Source organism: Ceratotherium simum, chromosome 17, assembly GCF_057802395.1.
Source record: "Ceratotherium simum simum isolate JZ-2026a chromosome 17, ASM5780239v1, whole genome shotgun sequence".
NCBI classification, from domain to species: Eukaryota; Metazoa; Chordata; class Mammalia; order Perissodactyla; family Rhinocerotidae; genus Ceratotherium; species Ceratotherium simum.
The window spans coordinates 32,704,986-32,731,970 of NC_141916.1; the positions used below are offsets into that span (position 1 = coordinate 32,704,986).

The 26,985-nt window shown below is 37.5% G+C and overlaps 1 protein-coding gene across 1 annotated transcript in view; it reads left to right on the forward strand.

The window, feature by feature from the left end:
- OVCH1 (ovochymase 1) overlaps positions 1–26,985 on the forward strand; it is a 77,239-nt gene that overhangs the window by 13,640 nt on the left and 36,614 nt on the right. Inside the window, 13 exon segments of the mRNA XM_087441911.1 lie at positions 3,253–3,386; positions 4,656–4,796; positions 4,904–5,034; positions 5,781–5,874; positions 7,392–7,475; positions 7,478–7,519; positions 10,939–10,999; positions 12,044–12,116; positions 12,823–13,018; positions 15,592–15,746; positions 22,799–22,955; positions 23,269–23,364; positions 26,734–26,958. Of these exon segments, the coding sequence (XP_087298037.1) occupies positions 3,253–3,386; positions 4,656–4,796; positions 4,904–5,034; positions 5,781–5,874; positions 7,392–7,475; positions 7,478–7,519; positions 10,939–10,999; positions 12,044–12,116; positions 12,823–13,018; positions 15,592–15,746; positions 22,799–22,955; positions 23,269–23,364; positions 26,734–26,958 (1,589 nt within the window).

Sequence of the window (26,985 nt, forward strand, 5' to 3'; positions counted from 1 at the left end):
TGGATTTTATTGTGAGTAAGATGTGGAGTCACTGGAGGACTTTGAGCAGAGGAGGAACATGATCTGACACTTTAAAACGATCATTTTGGCTGTGGTTTTGAAAATAGATTGTAGACAGGCAAGACGAAGAGCTGAGAGACCAGCTACTGCAATAATCCAGGTAAGGATGATGGCTTTGAGCGGGTTTGTAAGAGTAGAGGTGGTGAGAAGTGGTAGAGCCACAGGATTTGCTAATGAGTTGAAAATTTGGGTTTTAAGAGGAGGGAGCCTTATGACTGACTTGAGATTTTTTTGACCTATGGGAAGGATGGAGCTGCCATTGTTTGAGACAAGGAAGACAATTAAACAGTGAAGAGAAGGAGGAAGATTAGACAGTGGCTTTTGGGTAATAGGGCAGCAGGGTCAAGAGAAGGAGGGCTTTGTTGTTGTTTGGAAGGGTAGGCTTAACTGTCTTTATGGGCAGAAGAGAGTAAGAGTGATAAGTTGAAAGAAATACGTGTATATGTGAAGCAAGTTTCATAAGAGCACACCAAATAAAGAAGATTGAGCTTTGGAAAGAAGGAAGAATAATTTCTTTTCTGGAAAAGCAACCAAAAATGTTAAGGTAATCTGTGGGAAAGTTGAAGGAATTTACACTAGATGCTGTTCTGGTAATTAAAAGTTTTCAATTGCTTCAAGTTGAGGGGATGAAGTTGAGATTAAATAGTTAAGAAGATATCAAATAGCTTGTAGGGACTAAAGTAAGAAGTCAACTAGAGAGAAGAAGAAGACTTCCAGCAACATTGCAACTCAGTATTAGCATGAATTTGTACTATATTTCAACAAGTCTAAAACAAACTGGTTGTAAAATCCATCATTATTTTATGTACCACCAATAAAGAAAACAAAATACCCAAATTGGGAGATCTCCATATAAAGCTGGGACACCAAAGGCTATACCTTCAGTGTAAGACTAAACAATGCGTAAGCCCACCCATGTGGAAAATTACATGCCTCAACCTTGGCACTGAATGTAGGGAGGGATAGAAATCCTCCCTGAGAATTCGAATCATGCAGGTCTACAGTCTAAAATTCCTACTACCAGTGAAGTCCAAAACTCTTCAAGCAGAAAAATTAAGTAGCGTGCAGCTGAGAGTGCCCCCAGGTGACTGGCCAAAGTGAATACAAGTCCTTTCTGGAAGAACTCTTTCAATCCGGGTCTAACAGAATTGTAAGACTCCATTGTGAGGTCCTTCTGATTTTAGAATGTTCAAATGTGAAAAGACATGTTTTAGAAATGTTAATAAGGTATGGAGCCAATTCTCATACCTAGTGACTTCTCCAGCGTACTAAGCAGCCTTGAATTATGGAAGGGTCTTGTAAATGCCAAATGGAGTTAATTAGCTAATGGTAAGGGAGAAAGAGATAATGTGGAGAAGGAGCAGGGAGTTATACAGTCCCTCCAAGCCTATCTTTATATGGTAGATGGTAGCTAGACTCTCAGAAATGGCAGATACATGGCACTCAGGTGATCTCCTTCCTTCCATGCCCGTGGGAGACATTGCATTTCTTAGAGCCTAGAACAGTGCCTGGCATATCATAAATGCTCAATAGATATTTGAATGAATAAATCAGTGATTAATTTTGGTACTCCTCATTCACTTCGCTTGACTGGATGTCAGAATCCTTTTTAATGCAGCAATTGCTAACAATAAATCAAGGTTGGCATATGATTTTAAATCTATTTTCCATCTCAGAGTTAGAGATTTTAAGGCAGAAAATAATTTCATGAAATCAGTAGAAAATACTGGCCTTTGAAGTCATAAAGCCTAAACTATATTTCCTATTATATGAGATGTGATGAGTCTTTTAATGTCAATGCCGAGTTTTCCCATTTGGAGAAAGGAGAGTAATTTCTCTCCTGTCTACTTCAGAGGGGTGTAATGAGTCTCAAGAAGGATGATAAATGTGGAGTGCTTTTTCAATTGAAGTGCTTTAAAAAAGTGAGCTTTATAATATTTTAGGCAGCTTATTGCTTTTTAAATTGAAGTGCTTAAAAAGTGATTTTAATAATATTTTAGGCAGCCTATTTTTACATCTATGTTCAGGATGATGGGCTTGAATAGAAAAAGAGTAAATCAAGGATTTTCTGGGTAAGGAGGAGATGTTTGGTAAGAATTATTGCATTTGGTTTTTGGAAACTGGATATAAAAGAGTTGGATAACTCCTACAGTCCTGAACATGTATTACTTAGAGGGCAGCGGGGCTGTTAACAGGTCTAAGGTTGTTGATAAAGAATACCGAGTTTTAGAAAGAAGTTCATTCCAACATGTTAGATTCCAGATAAGATTGCTTTGAACTCAGATGAATGTGACTCATGGAGGATGCTAAGGATTTATGGCCCATTGGGGTTTCTTTTCTTGAATAATATATGAACTCATGTAGGAAAATAAAGATAAAGGATTGTGTGTTAAATTATGTAAGACTACTTTCAAAATGTTTAGACATGTTTCTAAAGATGTTAGTAAAAGGTCACAGCTGATCTTGCCGAGAGTTAGAGAGATGATATTGCAACCCCAGGGACTATGACTTAGGCTCACCTTGGAGGATGTGGCTGGTTAGGTTAACATATACTATGTGGTCAATCCATAATTCATAATTAAACTTCTGGGTGAATATTATGAATTTTCTTTTTTTTTTTTTTTGTGAGGAAGATCAGCCCTGAGCCAGCATCCGATGCCAATCCTTCTCTTTTTGCTGAGAAAGATTGGCCCTGGGCTAACATCCATTCCCATCTTCCTCTACTTTATATGGGACACCGCCACAGCATGGCTTGACAAGCGGTGCATCGGTCCGCACCTGGGATCTGAACTTGTGAACCCTGGGCTGCCGAAGCGGAGTGCCCACACTTAACCTCTACGCCACCAGGCCGGCCCCATGAAGTTTCACTTAGACTAATAACTTAGAACAGAGAGATTAATCTTAGGTTTCTTCAATTTGTAGATCAATATTCTAGCATTTTATAACTAAAAGAAATGTAAAGGGTGGTTTCTGGCTATTCTCTAATTAATACTCCTCTATTTGTTGAATAAATGCCAGCAATTCGAGCATAAACAGATTATTCTCACATAAGGAATTTCCATTATGTTTTATCTTCTAATATCTTGTAAAAATTTTATAATTGGTGAGTTATGAGCTAAAGCCCAGATATTAGATCTTTTGTCACACTTGACTCTGCCGTTTATTATACTGTCTCTACCTTCTCCTGCCCAGCTTATGTATCTGGAAAATAATGGTACCAGAAGATAAAATTATCCTGATAAAATTTACAAGCTTAGACGTAGAAAATCAGGTTGGATGTGACCATGACTATGTATCTTTACAATCAAGCAGTGGAATGCTTATTAGTAAGTATGTTACATTTATTTTCATTTGTCATTTTGGAGTATCGAAATGACCACAGAGGAGCTAAAAGATCTGAAATTAGATTTCTGCACACAGGGCAATTATTTTATCTTACAAACTGTGCCCTTCTTGCAGGGGCGGGAGTGTGTGTGCTAAGAGTGGAACCAATGACCAGCGTATTGACTGAACTTTCTCTATTCCTTTCTCTAGTTTAGTAACAGAATTGAATGAAATTGATCTCAGTTGTCAGAAACTTCCTTTCAAGTCCATGTCTATTTTTTCATTTTTATAACAAAAGCAGGTGCATGTTTGCAAAATTTTGTAAAAACAAATGAGCAAATGGAAGAAAATGTAAACCATTCATAATCCTACCATCCAGAGATAAACACTGTTAACATTTTCATGTATATTCATTTATATATATTAGATGAACATGCTGAACTTTACATTGTTTTAATATGTTCTTTCTTCTTTTGACAATAGATTATTTCATGTCAGTTTTAATATGTTCTTTCTTCTTTTGACAATAGATTATTTCATGTCATTTATTTTATTGAATACCTTATAAGCTATACAAGCATAACTGATATATTTACTTTAATTGAAATATTATGTGTGAAGCATGATAGAGAGTCTCTAGAGCTGGTATAGACCTTGGTCTCTAGGTCTCCATAAGGTCAGTGGTTAGGACAAATATCTCTTCACAAATATTTGATAGGACGCTATAAACAAGATATTGTGCTAAGGTTATAATATTTATTGACTAAATGATTTCATGCTTCAGGCCTGGTATTTATCCAGTAATCATTTTTTAACCAATCATTTGTTAAAAATAAACCATTTACCAGATATCATACCAGGTATTGGATGTATATAGAATAAAAGCAGTTTCTGCTTTAATGAGCAGTTTGGTCAGGTAACTAAAGGTGCACCACAAAGTAGGAAGTGACATAGAATAGGAAATGTGCTGTGGTGATTCAGAAGAAGTGGGTCTTATTTCCACTGGGTGTCTGGGAAGGTTCTTGGAGAGCTGGACTTTGAGTTAGGCCTGAAGGATGAGTACAATTTGGATATGTGAGGTTAGACATGAGAAAATGAATGGAATATACACTCATTGAAGCAGAGAGTGTGGAATGAATAAAGGGGCGACTAAATGGTCTGATGTGTTTAGAACAGAGCGTTCATGGAAGATAATATTAGGAAAACAAATGTGTATAAGTTTGTTGCCGCCATTTTTTAGTAATCTTATTTCAATTTCTTTTGCTTTTAAGGTAAGGTCTGTGGAGACATACTGCCCTCACCGTTGCTGACAGAGACCAGTGAGGCCACAGTTACATTTGTTTCTGATGCAGAAAACAACGGCAGTGGCTTTGAGCTCATCTTTACTGCTGTACGGAAGAACTCAGAAGCTGGTATGAATTTCAGATGTTTAATTCCCATCTGTTTTTCTTTGATATATGGGTGAGGAAGAGGGAATGCCTTTGGCCATTCGCTTTGGATTTTCCCAACACTTCCACAGGTTCAGGTTGCGGGAGTGTGGATGTGTTGGTGGAAGAAGGGGCAATTCACTCTGCCGATTCTCCTGACTTGTATCCCAGGAATGGAAGGTGTCGCTGGTTCATTCGTGCTCCAGAGAATCACGTTATAACGGTAAGCAACTAAGGAAGCTCTTTACTTCATGGAGAACTTAGCTATGTTAGTAAGAGAGAACTTGCTTCATCTGGACTGTTAAATTGCCATTATGACTAGGAGCTTTTATTTGCCTTTTTATTTTCTCTAAAAGGGGATGCTTGTATGTAGTTTAAAAAGTTTCAGCAGTTTAAAAGAGAATTCAATGAGAAGTAAGCCTTTTTCTCATCCAACTCCCATCCTACCTCCTAAAGGCCAACATTAATAAGTTTCCAAGGTATCCCTAGAGAGAGATTCTGAGCATTTACAAACATGTATTTATTTATATTGCTTGGCAGTGCTTTTTCTATTTAAAAATCTCAAGGATCTTTCCAAATGAGCCCACAGAGCTTCTTTTTAACAACATCATAAAATTATATTGTGTGATGTTCCATAATTTCTTGAACCAGTTCCCTGTTAACAGACTTTTAGCGAGTTTCCGGTCTTTGCACATACCAGCAATACTGGTACATGCCTCTGTCACTGTTTTTGGACACATATGGATGTATATAATTTCCAGAAGTAGACTTGCTGAGTCAAAAGGTTTGTGCATTTAAACCTGGTTGTCATTGCCAAATTGTTCTCCAAAGAAGCTGCAATTATTTATACTTCTATCAACAGAATATGACGGTGTGGCTGAGAGCCTTTTAATGTACAGAGGAAAACTTTTAAAGTATATCTCTTCTCTTCCTTGACCACTTCTCTGGTTATGTTGATAATTTGTGCAGTTGGCATTTGAGGACCTTACAACTAAATTTAACCAAAACTGTATGTATGATGCTGTTGTGATTTATGGTGATCCTGAAGAAGAACATGAGTTAGGTGAGTAACAGTCTGTCCTTTAAACTTAATGTGAAAAGCATGAGACTAACCAGAGTACAGTCGTGTCACTTAATGACGGGGATACATTCTGTGAAACACATCGTTAGGCCATTTCGTTGTTGTGTGAACATCAGAGTGTACTTACACAATCCTAGGTGGTACAGCCTACTATAAACCTAGGACATAAGGTACTAATCTTATGGGACCACCGTCGTATATGCAGTCTGTCCTTGAGTGAAACATCATTATGTGGTGCATGACTATAGTTGCAGTGTTGGCTGGCTTCCTTGGGTACCACAAGGTGGAGTAGGGATATGAATTTCTTATACTGGAAACTCAGGATGCCATAAAACTTTAGCTTTAAAACCCATGAGTCAGCAACTGATTCATCAGTAAAGTTTTTAATAGAAACAAGCAAATTCGAAGAATGTTTCAGAATATTTGGAAGGTGAAAAGAAAGTCCCAGGAAAAAGGAAAATGGTAACACTGAGTAAATCTTTGGCAGTTATTTAAGGTAAAATTTTAAACTTGCTTTTTTTTTCTTGTATTAATCCCTTCAATTGCTGGTATTTTCATTTTTATGTCTAAGAATAGTAACCAAAAGCTATAATTTCTACATGAATCTTGAAAGTTAATTTTTGAACTAAAACTTCAAACATACTTTCAGTTTTGACCTACCCATTTACTGAGTATAAAAAATGACCCCTTCTGGCTGTGTAGCCACTTCCTGAACACCTGCTATTTGCCCCTCAGCTAGGTGTTAGTGTGGGTTGGAGGCAGGGAGTATACACAGGTTCAGAATGTTTATTTGGATATTCAGGACAGTGAGGGGAAACAGGATCCTTTGATCAGGCAGAACGAGACCTGTACAAAGTGGGGTTAAGCAGATTTCAGGTGTTACCTATTCACTTGAAGTGTAGCCATGTTGTTTGGAAGGGGCAATACCAAGTTTGGCATTTTCTTTGACCTCTTCTCATTGTCTACAAGTTAACAATCAATTGAGCTTTCTATGCATACTAAGAATCAGATGTCCTTACCCTATCTATAGAGTTTTTCTGCAAGATAAAATTACAGTACATTGGGGCCAGCCCGGTGGTGCAAGTGGTTAAGTGCGTGTGCTCTGCTGCGGCGGCCCAGGGTTCGCCAGTTCGGATCCCGGGTGCGCACCGACGCGCCACTTGTCAAGCCATGCTGTGGCGGCGTCCCATATAAAGTGGAGGAAGATGGGCACGGATGTTACCCTGGGGTCAGTCTTCCTCAGCAAAAAAAAAGAGGAGGATTGGCAGATGTGAGCACAGGGCTGATCTTCCTCACAAACAGAAAAAAAAAATTACAGTACATTGTTATCTTGAAAGTAGCATTTAATTCTCACATGAAATGGAAGGGTGTGCCTACAAATCAAAGTTGAAGAGAACCAAAGTTGCTGGAAAAAAATTAATTGGATGATGTTTTACCTGTGTTTTCTGATTTTTAGTCTTTTTGTAACTATAAATCAAACTTCCCTAAAATGTTTACAGCCAAACTTTGTGGAATCTTGAGCCCTCTTCCAGTATTCAGTCCTGGTAACATGATGCTGATTCATTTTAAAAGTGATGGTGAAAATAACTCCGAGGCTTCAAGGCTAGATTCGCCTTTTTGCCCTCGGGTGAGTATGAACATTTGTGCAATAGTGATTTTTGCTTATGAAAACGGTTATAGGGAAGGTAGTTTATCCATGTTTACCTAAATTTAGGGTGCTTGAATTGCCTAGATGGCAAAATAAAAATGCAGATTCCTGGGCCCCCCCAAAATTTAGATTCTATGGCTCTGGGGTGGGGCCCAGGACTCTGTGCTTTAACAAGCACCTCAGGAGATGCCAAGAAACTGCGTCCACTAAATGATCAGAAAAGATTCCAAGCACCTTATATGAAAAGTAGGTGTTTAGGTTAGGGAATGTAATTCAGCAATGACCTTGACTGGCTCTATTTTGGGGTGTATGAGGGTTTTGAAGGATTACTAGGTTTCTCGGCATTCTAGAAGATAAAGTAGCCTTTACTCAGACAAAAGGAATATCATATGCAAAGACCCTAATGTGAAACAGAATGGATGATGTACAAAAAACTACAAATAATTCAACATTGTTCAAGTTTTGGAGGGAATGATAAAAAAAGCAAGAGTTGGGTCGTGATGGACATAGGACGTTAAATTTTAAGGACCAGATCGATAGGATAGCTAGCTAACGTTTATTGATTACTTGCTCTGTGCCAGGTATAGACTAAGCATTTCACATGTATTATCACATTTATTTCTCATTATAAACCTAAGAGATTTGTATACTGTTCCCCTTTTCACAGATGAGGGAACAGAGGATTAGAGATGTTGAGTAGCTTTCCCAAAGATGCATAGCTGGCAGAGAATTCTGGAGCCAGAATTCAAACCTTGGTAGTAATGTGGAAGATGGAGATGGAGATTAGGGGTGAACTTCCATGCCAGGAGAGTAGTGAGGAAGTCATTGGAAGAATTTATTCTAGATATATTGCTTGATTAGATATGTTGTCAGAAAGGGGGTATATGAAGGAGAAAAATTCCAGCATGGTTTTCAGGATTCTAGCTTGAGTGGCTAGATGAATGGTGGAGTCACTAAATGATACAGAGAAACAAAACAAGACCATGTAGATACTTAAAGTCAATTGGTTCCATTTGAGATGTGTGGATTTTTATGAGCTTATGGGAGATCCAAAAAAGATATCTAGCAGTCCTAGATCTAGAATTCAGGAAAGGGATTTAGACTGAAGAGAAAAATTTGGAAGTCATATATATGTAAATGAATAAAAATAGAATTGTGAACAGTACCTTATGGAGTATCTTTCAGGCTGAAGAATAGGATCCTGGAAAAAAGACTGAGATTGAGAAGAGATCGTCGTAGATAAAACAAGAAAATCAAGAGAATAATTTCATGGAGCCAAGGAAGGAAGAAATGCTTAAAGGGGTCAGATACAACAGAGATATTAAGGGATATACAACAAATCACATCTTTGGGATGTGGCATTTAGCATTTGAAAGGTAGAATTAGTGAGATCAACATTAGACTGGTTTTGTGATTGACCAGGGTAAGCAAGCAAGGTTAGCTAGCATAGGCTACTCTAAATATTTTCGATTAAAAAAAATTTTTTTCCAGAGAAAGATGGGCATGGATGTTAGCCCAGGGCCAATCTTCCTCAGCAAAAAAGAGGAGGATTGGCACTGGATGTTAGCTCAGGGCTGATCTTCCTCTCTCTCTCTCTGTGTCACACACACACACACACACCACACACACACACACAATTTTTTTTCCTCTACAGACTCTTCAAGCAAAATTGCATCAACATCACCTCCCAAAACCACTCTTGTATCTTCTGCAAAAGCTATTCCATATGGTAAGTTGATGGCCGTGTGGTTACTAGCTGTTTAGTCTCCTTTCTTCTTTAACTAAATGTATCTTTTCAAAAGCCTCATCTTCCCTTGATATAACTCCACAGTGAAGAAGAAGGAGTTTTATATTTAGGTCCATGAAACTTCCAGAATTCTGTTTGGGTTTGCAGATAGACTCAGGGAGGGAAGAAGAAATAACCTTTATGATAAGAAGAAGGGAGTACAGAGAAGAATCTTTTGTCCTCATCTATTCCTGTGCAAATTTAATATTTAAAATATCTTCCTAGACTCTATATTTAAAATGATTACGCATTTGGGGGCAAAGGGGAAAGGTTTTTTGTTTTTTACCACACACTGGCTTTGACCATTGTAAGTGCTTTCAGGGTGGCTTCTTGTTTTTTTGACATGCCCCTATCCTTTTGTGACACTACAAGATGCTCCAGGTTCATCTTATACATTCCCTTCTCAGTCTTAGAATCAGCCGTTTCTCCAGTGAGCCCTGGTTCATTTTATTGGAGAATGGTATGAGAAATCAAGATCTGGTTGCTGGGTATACTAGTTGCTGCTAGGCTGTTATTACTTCCAGGCTCTCTTAGCTGACAGCTAGAAAATATAGGTATGCATACTAATCCATTTATATAAACGTATTTATCTATTTGTATCTATATTAAGCTAAACACGAGTTCCTGTGGATATTTCCAACTCAATCCAGTACCACATTGTTCAGTCTAGCCACCGTCCCTTGGAGAAGTCCATTTTATAAGAATTCTATCAAAGTGCATTTTTATATACCATGGAAAAGAAGCCTCAATAGTAGCTGATTACTTAGTGAAAATTAGTGCCTTAGAAAAGACAAATAGTAGTATTGATGCCAGAGGCACAGAAGAAGCTTTGATAGACTCCCTTGTCTATTCTTGAATTTATGTAATGGACCATAACACTTTGCAGCAAGATATAGACCAGAGCAACATGTTTATTCACAAAGTGGAATATTCAACTTGATGAGTCAATTGAGATGAATAAACACAGTCAGCTGTAAATGTTTATGAACCATTTAAGTTAACCACAAGAAGAATTTATATACAGTTTCATCAGTGACTCTTCCTGATTTCTTTAAAAATTTTTATTATAATAGTAATGCTTGTAGGGAAAAGTTAAAGTTACTAAACTCATTTTGCAATTATACATCAGAATCTTCCAGCCACTTTCTTTCATAATTCAGCAGTGAGTCTTTCTTCTCTCATAGCAGTAAGTGACACACATCCCATTGTCGTCTTGGGGATAAGACCCTAAAGACATAAGAAACAAAACTTGATTATGGGCAAGTGGGAAGAAAGGATGGAGACGTTCATCAACTGATACCTCATGCTATTATCCCACTATTGGAAAAATTTCAGGCTTTGTTGCCTCAAAGTGAACGTTGCTCTATCATATGCTTTTTTCACAGTGTTCTCTACCAAATTAAATTAAAAGATATTTGATGACTGTGCACGTAAAACGTCACTAGAAATTGTAATCTACATTATGATCTCTACCATGATTTTTATTATTTCATTGTTATTATGGACACTATCCCCTATATAAAGAAGTAGAGTGGCTTTAAGAAATGTTTCTTTACTATCAAGTAATAATTTAGAGGGTGACTTTGAAAATAAAGTTGAATCCTTCCATTAGAGTGCATGGCAGATAATAACAATGATAATGGCTACCATTATGAGTCATTACCATCTGTAAGGTACTTGCCAAGCACTTTACCTGGGTTAGCTCCCTTAATAAAGGCATATTGAAACTCATGAATGAGTCAGACTTATCGTGCAAGGAATTGAAATGAGCATGGTTATGACTAGAGAGAAGATGCCTACGTGTATTAAGAAACTTCTCCTTTGAATAAAGTGTATTGAAAAATAATTTCAATAACTTTACTTTTCTTGAAGAAACAGTTTTGAAAAATGAAAGAATTAATCTTCAAGCTAAAGTGACAGTGTATTTGTGGCAAGTGAGGGACTCTTTCCTCGGATATTTTTTCAGCTGGAGATCTTGACGGCAAATTAATGGATATTGATTCAAGTTTTTAAATGTCTTTTTGAAGTATATCAAAAGTGTGCAAATCTTAAGTATACAGTTCGAGGAATTTTCACAAAGTGAACACCCATGTAACCAGGACCCAGATCAAGAAACAAAATATTGCCGGCACCCAGCAGCTCCCCTCTTGTGTCTTCTTATTATCACCCCCCCACAAAAGTAATCAGTGCCCTGATTGCTAACACCATAGGTGAATTTTATCTATTTTTGAACTGATAAATTCTTTTTAACCTCAGTTTCATCAATCCTAGTGATTTGATAAGAGATGACAATTTGAGATATATTCCTGTAATATAGTGTTTGGATACTTATAACAGTAAAGCATAGACCAGAAGCTACCTCATTATGAATGTAATTTGTTTTCATGTGTTCTTATATCACTGTGAAATTAAAATAAGCTCTAATTTTTCTTTTTTACCTTCTTAACTTAAAAATAGCCTTTCTTGATATTTGGTAAGGGCTCCAAAGACATTTTATAGCCAAGAGAAGGGGACAAGAGATGTAATTAAGAACTGCTCCACAGGTAGATCAGGAGGTATGGTGTGGCTTCCCAGACAGGGATTACACAAAGGCACCAGGCATGGGAGTGGGTGGCGCCTGGCTGAACTGAACAGTGCACATTAGTAGGGCCAGATGGGGTTAGCCCAAATGGTGAAAAATGTGTTTTCATGTCAAACTTTTGTTCTTCTTTCTCCAGGAAGGATAATCCAATCTTCTGGACCATTGCTGCTGGAGACCATGACAGAACCCTGAAGGAATCAACTGAACAGGTGAAAAATGTTTTTAAAGATCGTTCTGCCTGTATTTTAAGTGTTGTCACATGCCAGGGAATACCTTTAGCTAAAATATGTAATTAGGTATTAATCTCCTAGTGTCCCCTTACCCCTATCATTTATACCAACATTTAAAGATACAGTTTGAGGGGCCGGCCCAGTGGCGTAGTGGTTAGGTTCGTGTGCTCCACTTTGGTGGCCTGTGGTTCACTGGTTTGGATCCCGGTCGTGGACCTATGTACCGTTCATCAAGCCATGCTGTGGCGGCATCCCACATACAAAATAGAAGATTGGCACAGGTGTTAGCTCAGTGACAATCTTCCTCAAGCAAAAAGTGGAGGATTGGTATCAGATGTTAGCTCAGGGCCAACTTCCTCACACACACACACACAAAAAGATACAATTTGAGGTCACATTTTAATCTGAGAATTAGGCAAGGCTGGTCAGGAAGTACAAATTCAGGTCCATATACACAGGTCCACATAGTCTAGTTTCTCCAGGGATTTCAGTTCTCAGAAAGTGGTCCTTTGCCTTCTGCAAATTATAAAAAGAGATTGATTGCCCTTTTAAATTTAGTACAAAGTCAACTTCATTGCCGTTGTATGGAAATGTAGAGATTTAATATTATTTTGGACCATTGTGCAAGGAAATAGTTTGACTCACTGACTTTATCTTGTAATTCGTTTGCTTGGGAATGATACAGGTGAGATGTGCAAAACACATCATGGTGCATGAAGACTTTGATAGACTGAGCTATGACTCTGACATCGCCCTAATACAACTGAGCTCTCCTCTGGAGTTCAACTCAGTGGTGAGACCAGTATGTCTCCCGCACAGCACGGAACCTCTGTTTTCCTCTGAGATCTGTGCTGTGACTGGATGGGGAAGCAGTAGTGAAGGTAAACATTTTACTTTTGCACAAACATTACTGCCGGTTGATATTTCTGAGACTATGTCATGGAAACGATATCAAGCAGTATCTGTTTTAGCCCTTCTTCTTTCTGAAATATAAAAACCATTTTATTTAGCTGTAATAGTTCATCAAATTAAAGAATGAGCTACTTTATATTTTTCCATCATGAGAAATAAAAATTATAGGTAGGCTAGATCTGTAAAGGGCCGGACAATAAGTTTTATAGGCCTTGCAGGCCATATAGTCTCTCTCACAACTACTCAACTCTGCCCTTGTAGCACAAAGCAGCCGTAGACCATATGTAACAGAATGGATGTGGCTGTGTTCCAATAGAACTTCATTCATGAAGTTTAAATTTTATTTAATATTCTTGTGTCATGAAATATTCTTCTTCTTTGGATTTTCTTTTCAACCATTTTAAAATGTACAAACCATTATTAGTTCGTGGATTGTACTAAATAGGCCTTGGGGTGGGGGTGGGGGTTGGCATGGAATTGGCCCACTGGCTGGGGTTTGCTGAACCCTGGGCTAGGTTATAGAGTTCTTAAAGCCATGAGATTTGAAAGATCTGACTGGGTCGATGTTTGTGTTTTGCCTATTTTCACTTTGTAAGATCATTTTATTTGATATTTTCCTTCTGTATATGAGTCATTTATTTGGAATCTGAGAGCTTGAAGGAGACGGGAATTTATCTTTGACTGTGTACAGTGTTTATGTTCACAGTTTGCTGTGCTGCCTGCAGCCAAATTACATTTTCCTAAAATCTTCACAACCACCATATGAGGAGATTTTATCCTCCCATTTTGCGAATAAGGACGTTATGGCCCCAAATTTAAGTAATTTGCTAAGATCTCATGGCTAATAAATATCAAAGCTAAGATTTGAAATCAGCATGGCTCAGCTGATAATCCTTCAATGGCTTCTTATTACGTTTATAATAAAGTCTGAAATCCTAACCTGACTTTGAAAGCTCTGTGTGGTTTGGTCTACACATAACTCTCCTACCTCATTTCCTCCTTTTGTCCCCTTGTTGGCTGACCTTCAGCACTGTGGTTTTCTTTCTTTCTCTTAGACACCAAACTTGTTCTGCTTTCTCAAGCTCTGTACCTTGTTTCCTTCCACATGGAAACTCTTATTCTAGTCTTCTCACAGCTGCCTCCTCATCTTTCTGTTCTCAACTCAAGTCTTCTCAGATCACTTTGCTGGAGCAGGACTGTCCTTCCATCACTTTCTGGACTACACAGTTTTATCATCTCATTGCACTTAAATGTCCTTGACATTATTTTATGTAATCATTTTCCACATCTCACCCATTAGAGTGGGAGCCTCTGGGAGGCAGATCTCTGCCTAATTTACCACTCTCTCCTCAGGGGTAGAAGTCTATCTAGCAAGGATAAACACTCAGTAAATATTTATTGATGGGCTGACTTCAAAGCCCTTGAATAAACATGCCCATTCTCTAACACCTTCAACCTTCACCAGCTCGATGACCACCAGACAACTGAGAGGTGGTTACGGTCTTATAAAAGATGAAGTCGTTCTTTCAATCTCAGAGAGAAAAGGAGTTCTTGATTTTGAGACATAATAAGCAATGCTGATGAGGATGGTCCCTGAAAAGAGGATTTTAAATACATTAAATTATTTATATATTAGATTAATACATTAAAAAGAGCACAAGATTTAAAGTCTGACTTAGGCTTCAGTCCTAGTTCTGTCCCATAGGTGCTAGGAGGTCAAATTTCAGAGCTCTGACATTTTTACGTGTGAGATCAGTGTGGTAACCCACCTCAAAATGTCATTGTGAGTCTTATTAGGTTGGAGTATAGGATTTTATAAATATTAAGGTACAATATAAGTGTAAAGTAATTTTTAATTTTTCCAAAAAGATATAGGTCTATAAAATACTAAATTTATCTTTTTTTAATTAGTCATAAATCTGAAGTGACAGAATAAGTCATGCAGAATGCATGTTAACATAGGCCTACCTGAGGGTCAGGTAGCAGAAGAAATTCTTCCGTGTTCATCATTAGTATCATCTTAAATTGGAGTTGAGATTAGGCCTCAGTGATAATAGAGAAAAAAGAGGAAAATGATTTTAGTTCGTTTTAGGAAATCATATAAACATATTGTTATTATATATTTATAATATATATTTGAATAAAATATTTATATGTATAAATATATAATTATACGTATTTATAATAATATAAATAATGTATAATAACAATTCAGATCTTGCTGAATTTCTCTTCCTGAATTCTTATGTAGCAATATTTGAAACACTAAAATTTAAATCAGAAATAAGCTAGAAAAAAAGTGTTTCTGCTCCTGTTCTCCTGCTATTGGATTTCCTTTACCAAGATGCCACATCTGGAAATGAAGCTATACTACACAAGAAACTTGTATTTTTTGATTCAGTATTCTACATCAGCTTAGGCAAAACTAAATGATTGCAATTATATTGGTGCAGAGCAAGTCTGAACTTAAATATATTTCTTTAACATCACTTGGTGCTTACTTCATTATCAAGCTCTCTTTCTGAATCTATTTCTTAATTAGATAGTGGCCTAGCAAGTCGCTTACAGTAGATTCAAGTGCCCGTGTTAGGAAGAGAGGTCTGCGAACGCACTTACTACTCTGTTCACCCAGGAGGGATCACCGACAAGATGATCTGTGCTGGCTTCGCAGCATCTGGAGGGAAAGATTTCTGTCAGGTGAGAGGATTCTGATTTTGCAGGGGAAGATAGAAAATTGTCATCTGCTGGAGATTCTCCTTAGACAAGAGAAAACCACTCTCAAAGCCACAGACAGCCATCGTAGCCTGCACCTCGCAGCATCACACCACACCACAGCCCAACGTGAAGGCCAGTAGGAGAAGAGGAAGAGTGAGTTACTTAATCCAAAGTTGCTGAGATGGCGGAGAGTGGGCAGAAGCAGCTGTACAGCCAGAAGGGCAAGATGGGTACGTAGAGGAGCTGATGAGGAAGGTAAGAGATGGCAGCACCAGTCAACTGGCCTGCCGGTGGGAAGATGTGTTCAGATATATTTAAGGCTTTGGCAAAAGGGGAATAAGCAAATAAGGATTCTAAATTAGTGTGTCCTACTTATAACTTAGGAGTTTTATTGTTTTAAATTATCTCCTATGTACTCACACTTAATTTTCCTCTACGCATTAAAATAAAATAATCACAAAGAAGAAAATGAGAACTTTTGAAAAAATGGTTTTCATATGCAGTGAAAAATAGCAAAAACAAAGCAATAGTTTAATTTCAGTGATATTACAGAGGCACAAAGCTGTACAGATGTATTCACATGTCAGTCGGGCAAGCATGCTATTGGCAAGTTCAGAATCAACTAAGAAAAAGACAGGATGTGAATGACTGGATTGCAAAACACCACCTTTAATATCCACAACACCAACTGAGGAATGTGACTACAGGTATACAACCAAAAAAGGGTTTTTAACACTCTGTAGCCCACCTTTAATGCTAGTCTGGATTAGCATGTAGGGGAAAGTTTGGGTCTGAGAGCAAACTTCTCCATATTTATCATTTCCTACTGGTCTAGAGTAAAGAGGGAAGAAAGAATGAATCTCTGAGTCTTTGCTGCTTTTTGATAGTTTTTTTCCCCAACTCAGTTAAGAAACATGAACCAGTAGATGTCACCTCTATGCAGAGAAAACTGGGCATTAATCTGGGTAGAAGTCTTTCCATGTGAAAATATGAGGAGAGAAGGAAGGAGGCCCCCTCTTAACACTGAATATAAATTTATTGTAGTTAAACCCTTTTGAGCTGTCAGGCACTACTCAAATTTGTATCTTATGTATCTTAATTTGCATTCCCAAGAAGCAGACCCTGAGACAAGGATTCAAGTGGTCTATTAAGGAAGTGCAGGTATCACTAGCAGGAAAGAGAGGAGGTGGTATAGGGGAAGGAAGGTAGCCAATCTAGGATGTGCTACTAAACCAGCTACCACTGTGAGGGTCTGAGCTTAACCCTGCAGCGATGCAAAATACACACAGCATATTTGTCCCACCCAAGGGGTGAGGGAGCTGAAATATTGATACACCACTTCTCCAAAGTCATAGCTTCAGAGCTGCAGGGGGAGTACTTCCTACACTTCTGGCCTGCCTCATGGGTGGGCCGGAGGGGGGAAAGCCCTTAGGCACAGAGGCAGGATGTGGACTGCAAGATCTGAGGAATGTGGGAATGGCACTCACACAGTCTGCTAGAGGACATAAACGTTATATTATGAAAACCAAATAGAAAAGTACTCTGAACTAATATGTTCATTCTTCCCCTTTTGAGAGATGGTTTTTCTTCCTGCTTTGAATCAAGAAAATCACAAATGGCTCTACTGTCTCTGTCATATTTGACAGCATCTAACATTAAGAGAAGACCTTAATTTGTATCAAGAGAGCAAAGAAGAACGAGGTAGGGAATGAGGTCCATGTCAGAGGTGACCCAAATATCGTGCTCTCAGTTGTCACCTATTCTTATTTCAGCTGCATCCAACTGTCACTTTGACTGCAGCATGACCAAATTTACAGTCAATACAAGGGAAGAAAAATAGGAGTTGAGATTCTGAGTAATAAATGCAGCTAATGTTCTTCTACAAAGAACACTGAATTACTAAAAGGTGACTTCAGAAACTTGCTTAGATAAAATGGGCTCTAATATTTCTGTCAGGTAATTGGTTTTTACCCTCTTGCGAATGCTCAGAGGTAATGGACCTGCTAATGTAATTTCTCATCCAGGAAGGTGAAAATCAGAATGTTGGAATGCAGAGATGTGGGAGTGTCAGATATGCAATGTAGAATCTTGTGGTTCTTTGCTCACAACAAATTTTAGATTTTAGATTTTTTTTAAATTTCAGGTTCTTTGGCCTACAAAGTGATCTCTTTCTTCACAGTAATGTGTAACCTGTTCCTGCTGACTTTTCCAATCTATTTCATACTTCTGTCTACTTGATTACTATATTGTAGCCACACTGACTGCCTTCTAACTCCCACCTCGCCACATCCTTGCCTAACTTGGGGCCTTTGCCCAGATATCAAGTCTGCATAAAATGCTATTCCTCCAGGTTTTTGAAAATTTGGCTCCTTCTCATCCTTCATGTATCGGCTCAAATGTTATTGAAACTGCATACACATACATGTGCATGTAAGTATGCTCACACCTACCTTTATTCTCTAGTTTTCGCCCTGAATATTTTCTCTATATCGATTATCACCATCTAATTTGTTTATACTCTGTCTTTCTCAGAATTCCTAGCTCACGGTAGGCACTGAATAATTTTTAAAGTAATTAATAGGTACCATTTGTTTACTGAATATTTTCCATATGCTGGGCCCTGTGATAGGCACTGGCAATAAAAGATAAATTAGACAAGCTCTTTCACTATTGTGAAATGTTTCTAATTGCCTGAAAAATTCTATATTGGGTATGTGTTGGTACTGAATGAATGAGTGATTAAAAAAAAAACCAAAAAACCTGACTTGACACATTAGATCATTTTCAAACTGGAAGAGGGTCTTAAATATAATCTTATTTTATGTGGAAAAAAATGGGCCCAGAGAAAATTTTAATTGTTCTACATTACAGACTAGGAAATTATCTCCTTACTCCACATTTAGGATTTCTTCTGGGAACTTCTTCATTTAAAATAAACAGCTATATCAAATATGTCATCAGCTTAGTTTATATTTTAGGAAGACAATTCAATTAAGGATTTAGTTTGGTCCTAAACACATTATGCAAAAAAAAAAAAAAAAAAAAAAAAGGCCTGATTAAAAATCAGAAAGGCTACCTTAAAATGCAAATCCTATGTTGTAAGGGTTGTTTTTTTTTTTTTAGTTTTGAGATATAATTGACTTATAACATTGTGTAAGTTTAAGATAAACAATGTGATGATTTGATACACTTATATATTCTTAAATGCTTACCACCATGAGAGTTAGTAAACACCTCCATCACCTCACATAATTACCATTTCTTTCTTGTGCTGAGAACATTTAAGATCTACTCTCTAAGCAACTTTCAAGTATGTAATAACAGTATTGTTAACTATAATCACCATGCTGTACATTGAACTTGTTAGTCTTATAACTGGAAGTTTGTACCCTTTGAGCAACATCTCTTCATTTTCTCCGTCCCCCAGTGCCTGGTAACCATCATTCTGCTCTCTGTTTCTATGAGTTGAGCTTTTTTAGATTCCGCATATAAGGGATATACAGTATTTGTCTTTCTCTGTCTGACTTTTCACTTAGCATAATGTCCTCAAGGACCATCTATGTTGTCACAAATGGCAAGATTTCCTTCTTTTTTCGTGGTTGAATAATATTCCATTTTATATATATACCACCACTTCTTTATCCATTCATCCTCTGATGGAAAAATAGGTTGTTTCCATATCTTGGCTCTTGTGAGTAAAGCTGCAATAAACGTGGAAGTGCAGATACCTCTTCTATATCCTATGTTTATTACCTTTGGCTGTATACCCAGAAATGGAATTGTTGGATCATACAGTCATTCTATTTTTGATTTTTTGAGGAACCGCCATGCTATTTTCCATATTGGCATACCAATTTACACTCCCATGAACAGTGGCAAGGGTTCCCTTTTCTCCACATCCTTGCCAACACCTTTTATCTCTTGTCTTTTTGATGATAGTCATTCTAACAGGTGTGAGGTGATATCTCATTATGGTTTTGATTTGCATTTCCCTGATGATTAGTGATGTTGAGCACCTTTTCATGTACCTGTTGGCCAGCTGTATGTCTTCTTTGGAAAAATGTCTATTCAGATCCTCTATCCATTTTTAAGTTGCATTGTTTTTTATTACTGATTTGTATGAGTTCTTTAAATATATTAGATATTAGCCCCTGATCAGATATATGGTTTGCAAATATTTTCTCCCATTCCGTAGGTTGCCTTTTCATTTTGTTGATTGTTTCTTCTGATGTGGGGTAGAATTTTAGTTTGATGTAGTCCCACTTATTGATTTTTGCTTTTGTTGCTTGTGCTTTTGGTGTCATATCCAAAAAATTGTTGCCAAGACCAATGTCAAGGAGCTTTTTCCCTATGTTTTCTTCTAGGAGTTCTACAGTTTTGGGACTTACGTTTAAGTCTTTAATCCATTTCAAGTTAATTTTTGTGAGTGGTGTAAGATTGGGGTCCAATTTCATTCTTCTACACATGGTTATCCAGTTTTCCCAATACCATTTATTGAGGAGACTATCTTTTCCCCATTGAGTGTAGATGGTCCCCGACTTAACGATGGTTTAACTTACGATTTTTCGACTTTAAGGTGGTGCAAAAGCAATACGCATTCAGTAGAAACTGTACTTCAAAATTTGAATTTTGGTCTTTTTCTGGGCTAAGAATATGTGATACAATACTCTTTCCTGATGCTGGGCAGCAGCAGTGAGCCACAGTTTCCAGTCAGCCATGTGATCACGAGGGTAAACAACCGATACACTTAAAACTATTCTGTACCCATACAACCATTCTGTTTTTCACTTTCAGTACAGTATTCAATAATTACATGAGATGCTCAACACTTCATTATAAAATAGGCTTTATGTTAGATGATTTTGCCCAACCGTAGGCTGATGTAAGTATTCTGAGTGCGTTTAAGGTAGGCTAGGCTAAGCTATGACGTTCGGTAGGTTAGGTGTAGTAAATGCATTTTTGATTTATGATATTTTCAACTTATGATGGGTTTATTGGGATGTAACCTCATCATAAGTTGAGGAGGATCTGTATTCTTTGCTCCCTTGTCAAATATTAGTTGGCTATATATGTGAAGGTATTTTCCTGGGCTCATGATTCCGTCCCATTGGTCTATGTATCTATTTTTATGCTAGTACCACACTGCATTGATTACTATAGATTTGTAATATATTTTGAAATCTGGAAGTGTGATGCCTCCAACTTTGTTCTTTCTCAGGAGCACTTTGGCTATTCGGGGTCTTTTGTGGTTCCATATGAATTTTAGGATTGTTTTTTCTATTTCTGTGAAAAATACAGAATTCCAAATACAAAATTGGAATTTTGATTATGGACTACATTGACTCTATAGATGGCTTTGAGTAGTATGGACATTTTAACAATGTTAATTCTTCCCATCCATGAACATGTGATATCTTTCCATTTATTTGTGTCGTCTTCAATTTCTTTCATCAAAGTCTTATAGTTTTCAATGTAGAGATCTTTCACCTCCTTGGTTAAATTTATTCCTAAGTATTTTATTCTTTTTGAGGCTATTGTACATGGTATTGTTTTCTTTATTTCTTTTTTATATATTACATTGTTAGTATATAGAGACACAACTGATTTCTGTGTTCATTTTGTATCCTGAAACTTTACTGTATTTGTTGATTAGTTCTGACAGTTTTTTGGTGGAGTCTTTAGGATTTTCTATATATAAGATCATATCATTTGCAAATACAGTTTTTCTTCCTCCTTTCTGATTTGGATACCTTTTATTTCTTTTTCTTGCCTGATTGCTCTGGCTAGTACTTCCAATACTATATTGAATAGAAATGGTAAGAGTGTGTACCCTTGTCTTTTTCCTGATCTTAGAGGAAAAGCTTTCAACTTTTCACTGTTAAGCATGATGTTAGCTGTGGATTTGTTATATAAGGCCTTTATTATGTTGAGATATGTTCCATCTGTGATCAATTTGTTGAGAGTTTTTATCATGAAAGGATGGTACATTTTGTCAAATGTTTTTTCTGTACTATTAAGATGATAATATGATTTTTAACTTTCATTCTATTAATGTGGTGTATCACATTTAGTGATTTACATATGTTGAACCATCCTTTATCACTGGAATAAATCCCACTTGATCATGGTATATAATCCTTTTAAGGTACTGTTGAATTCAGTTTGCTAGTATTTTGTTGAGGATTTTTGCATCTTTGTTCATCAGGGCTACTGGCCTGTAATTTTCTTTTCTTATAGTGTCCTTATCTGGCTTTGGTGTCAGGGTAATACTAGTCTTGTAAAATGAGTTTTGGAGTGTTCCCTCCTCTTTAATTTTTTGGAAGAGTTTGAGAAGGGTTGGAGTTAATTCTCTTTTAAATGTTTAGTAGAATTCACTAGTGAAGCCATCTGGTCCTGGGCTTTTCTTTGCTGGATGTTTTTCATTACTGATTCAATCTCCTTACTTATACTGGTCTGTTCAGATTTTCTATTTCGTCATGATTCAGTCTTTTTTTTTTTTTTTTTTTAAAGATTTTATTTATTCAGTTTTTTCCCCCCAAAGCCCCAGTAGATAGTTGTATGTCATAGGTTCACATCCTTCTAGTTGCTGTACGTGGGACTCGGCCTCGCGTTGGACGGAGAAGTGGTGCCTCGGGGCGCTCCCGGGATCCGAACCCGGGCCGTCAGCATCAGAGCGCGCGCACTTAACCGCTAAGCCACGGAGCCGGCCCATGATTCAGTCTTGATAGCTTGTATATTTCTAGGAATTTATGTATTTCTTGTGGGTTATCCAATTTTTTGGTATATAATTGTTCATAGTAGTCTCTTATGATCCTTTGTATTTCTGTGGTATCAGTTGTAATGTCTCCTCTTTCATTTGTGATTTTACACATTTGAGTCTAAGTATTCTAAGTTATACAAATAGACAAAGGATAAATTTTTTAAAAATTAAAGAAATGTGTTATGAATACATTATTGGTTATTCCTGTTCCAAAATTGAAAGCAGGAGCTCTGATTAAAGCAATTTTCTAGAACATGTTTCCTTGGTATTTCAGGGAGACTCTGGAGGGCCATTAGTATGTAGACATGAAAAAGGTCCCTTTGTCCTCTATGGCATCATCAGGTGGGAAGCTGGCTGTGCCCAGCCAAGGAAGCCAGGTGTATTTGCCAGGGTGAGTGTCTTCTTGGACTGGATCCAATCCAAAATCAAAGGTAAATATTTTTCAGATGTTATGAAAACAATGCCTCTTTCTTTTAAGTGGGTTTGAGAGAAGTGAGTGTGGTAGAAATCAGCATTATGAAAGAAAAGACCCTAAAGTATTATTTCATTTATCTTAGTTTCTAAGCACGTTCAAATTCTGTAGGACTAAGTTCTCCCTTGGGCAGAGTTAGGGTAAAACTGATCTTTTCTGAGCTGCTTTAATCCTAGATTTGCATTCTCTTTTGACAAAAGCTGCTTTGGTACAGACTACATTTTGTTTTCAGGCTTTCATCTTTATTTTTAACATGTTCTCTCCAGATACAGGTCCTGCTTCACTTCAGATAAATAATGAAAGTAAAACCTTAAGAAGACAACAATTGCCACCACCCACACCTTCAACAGACAGTGGGTCTGGGCCAGGTAATAGATGTTCATGTTATCCCGTTAATACAGCTAGTAAGAACTTAGCAAAAGGCATTGCATGTCTAGGTTCACTCATTTTCTTTGGAACACTATACTCTGTATTTTCATTCTGGTTGGTAGTTTAAGCTGAAAGAAAGGAGAGTTGTTATTGTGACTGTCTGGGGATCTTTTCTACTCCATAGATACAGCTGTTGCAGGTGAAAAAAAATTAAAAATCTTGTGATTGTCAACAAGTGCTTGAATTTTGGAGAAGTGCATAGAATTCTCCTGACCTCTGAGCTATTTATTCCTATATGAACAAAGATCCTTAGACTTGCAGGTATCTTGCAAGATGAAGACTCTGGATGTGAGATGACCAAGACCAGCATCAGGGTTAGTGTTTCTCTTACTTCTCTCACAATTGTCAGTGTTTGTTTGCTAATAGGATTTTGACTTTTCATTAAAAGCAAACAGCAACTGGAGAATTAGAAGTCTGTAATAGACTTGTAGGGAGATGAAAGTTCTATGGTACCATAATTCTTGGTTTCCAAACGGTCAGGGTATTTCCCTTTTCACCCATCTCTGCCCTACCCACTGCCACATACACTCAACCCCAGTAGACAACTGGGAAAAGTTGGACGAAAATTGAAGAAGATGCACGAGAGAGGGAGGAGAATTGCTAGAGGGATGACCTTCAGTCAAAGAAAGGGGATGAGATCTAGCGCCTTGTCAGAAGGATTATTCTTGGATAGGAGCGCAGGGCAGTTCATCCATAGTTGCTGGATGGAAGGCAGAATGTTTAGGCACAGATGCAGGTGTATGGGTAGCTTGTGGTTTATGGATACCATGTGGAGATGGGAGCTACTGGCAGTTCTCTTCTAATTGCCTCTATTTTCTCAGCAGATGAAACTGGGAGTTATGGAAGAGGGTTTGAGGGTTTTAAGAAAAAAAAGAGAAGATCTGAAATAGTTCTTTAAAAAAGTGATAAAGTACGTGAACCAGGAAAATGTAGTGTGATTGTTGGGCAGCATAAGAGCCTCTGAGATTAATGATCATAAATTTAGAGGAAGACTAACCAGTTAGCTTAGTTGTATGTTTTCCTCTGGAGACACTGAGGGGTACTATGTAGATGCAGAGCAGATGGAGAGTAGATTCAATCAGGGTGGGTTTTCCCAAGTATGCAAGTGTATAAGGGAATTGAGTGTGTGCATGAGGAAGGGATTAAAATGATGGATCATTGGAAATTTAAGCTAGGAAAAGAGTGAAGCAAGCATGAGAGATGAGTTAGAGACAAAGAAAAGGTGCTAGGATAAATGAATTACACGTCTCAAAAGGTGGGAGGAGTGTTAGAAGAAGCTGAAAAGATAGAAGGTTGTGGTTGGAGAGAGTGGTGCTTGAAACTGAGATTTTGGAAGGCTTGGAGTTACTACTAATGACCAGGTCTATAGGGACTGACCATTGAGATGAGTAGCTGATGTTGTGTGGAGGACAAGATCATTGCAGTAAAGCTGAGAAATCGAGAAGCTTCGGTGCTGGAATCATCATCAGTAGGGCTGTGGAAATCAGCAAGATTTCTGGCAGGAATAGTGTTGGAGAAAATGACTGCTAAAATCTTCTAGGAATGAGGAGGAGTAACTCAGGGACCAGTTGTGGGTGGTATGGTCTGACAACACAAGAGTCAGAGTCAAAACAAGAGTCAAAGAGTCATACATAGATTAAAAGTAAATCTGGAATTGGGGTTGAGGTGGAGAGCACAGTTAGGTCCAAGATCCTAAAACCTAATGATTTCAATGGCTTGAGTTTAGTGAACAATTTCACTGAGTACCTAAGTAAGTTAATGTATTTAAAGCACTTGGAATAGGGATGGCATGACCAATGATAAGAGTCAATAAGTGGTGATGCTCATGACCATCTAATGTAGTCTTTGAACTGTCCCATTGAGGCCATTAGAAAATGAACATTGTTAAAATGTAGAGAAGATATTTCTCGTTTGTGTATAGTCAGAAAAACTTACGCATGCTAAAGAAAGTTTTATATACGAAAGGATATTGTTTTCTGTTAGTTCTATGAATGTTTTACGAGATAAAATGTTAGGACTATGCCATATTTAATACCCACCCACTCCCACCACTTGCTTTTTACACAAGGGAATTAATGGATCTTAGCAATAGTTTTTTGAGATTCTTACCCCATTTATATAAAAAGCAGTGACTGGTTGGGAATTCCTTTTCCAGGTAGACTTGTCACGGAGGATTCATGTGGAGAGGAAAAAAGATTGAAAAGATTGGAAAGACATGTTGGGGCCAGACTACGAAAGACCTTGCATGCTGCTCTACTTTAGTTGCTTTGAGCAAGGAAAGAATTGAATTCTTTTGTTTCAGACACTATCACCAGATTAGAGGGCATGGTAGGCAAAGATTAGAGACTGGGAAATCAGTTAGGTTACTGTTAAATCAATGCAGACCTAATACATATCAAAATTAGATCATAGTAGCCATATAAATAAAAAGGAATATTTATAAAGAAATAATAGAGGAATAGGCAATTAAGTAGAATCCTGAATTCTTGTAGCATTTCGTTTCCTTTCTGCCACTCTTCATTCTACTGTTCGTAAAAGTATATTTACATCTGTGTCTCTTTGGTTAGATTATTAATTTCTCTATGGCAGAGCATATATGATAACATATGTATTAATTAACTAATACTCATACATTAAAATGAGTTAATTGGTATATAGAGTATTTCAATTTGTAATTGCTCAGATTTTTGTTAAGGAAATAGACATAGAGGAAGAGGCAAGAGTCGAGTATGTAACCTGAAGGAGGAGAAGCTAATTACAGGGTCAGTGGGCCGGAGAGCTACTGGCATCTGAAGTTCTGCAGTAGCCCTGCAGGTCCAAAGTGCCCTTGGACTTAAGAGCAAATGGAAGAAGGGAGAGACATTCAATTGTATGCAGCAAATTCTCCTTTTCTTGGCCTCAGTCACAAATTCCACGAAGGTAATCATTTGTCCCAGCAAGATAAATGCTCAGTGAAATTAGTGAAGCTTTTAGGAACAGATCTTCAGTTACATCTCGAAGAGGGAAAGAAATGAAAACATGCTGGGACTAGAGAATACAGTCCACTGTGCATGTTCTGAGAAATTTTAAAAATTCGGTGAAAAGTAATTTTAAATAATTATGATTTAAATTCTACTCCTACAATCTCATTTCAAGAAAATAGGACACATTAAGTGGGATGATCTTTTTTACCCAAGAACTTGTAACTGATAGTAATAAAGTTTTAATTTTCTTCTTACAAACCTAAATTTTTCAAGTTTGTGATAGAACCTCACTTTTCTTTGCCTTGTTTATGTTGGTCCCTGGTGTCCATGTATTCTGAATTGCAGGCTGTTACTCTGAAGTGGAGCTAGAAGAACCCAGAGGCATTTTTTCAACTCCAAGATATCCACTGGATTATAGAGGAAAACTAGAGTGTTCTTGGGTGCTCCGAGTTTCACCGAGTAGGATGGCAAAATTGACGGTTGAGTATCTGTCACTTCCTGGGTCTCATACGTGTCGAGATTCAGTTCTGACTATTTCTGAAGAAAGCCACAGTGAGAGAAGGATGTCCGGTAATCCTACTGGCATTTAAACTTTGT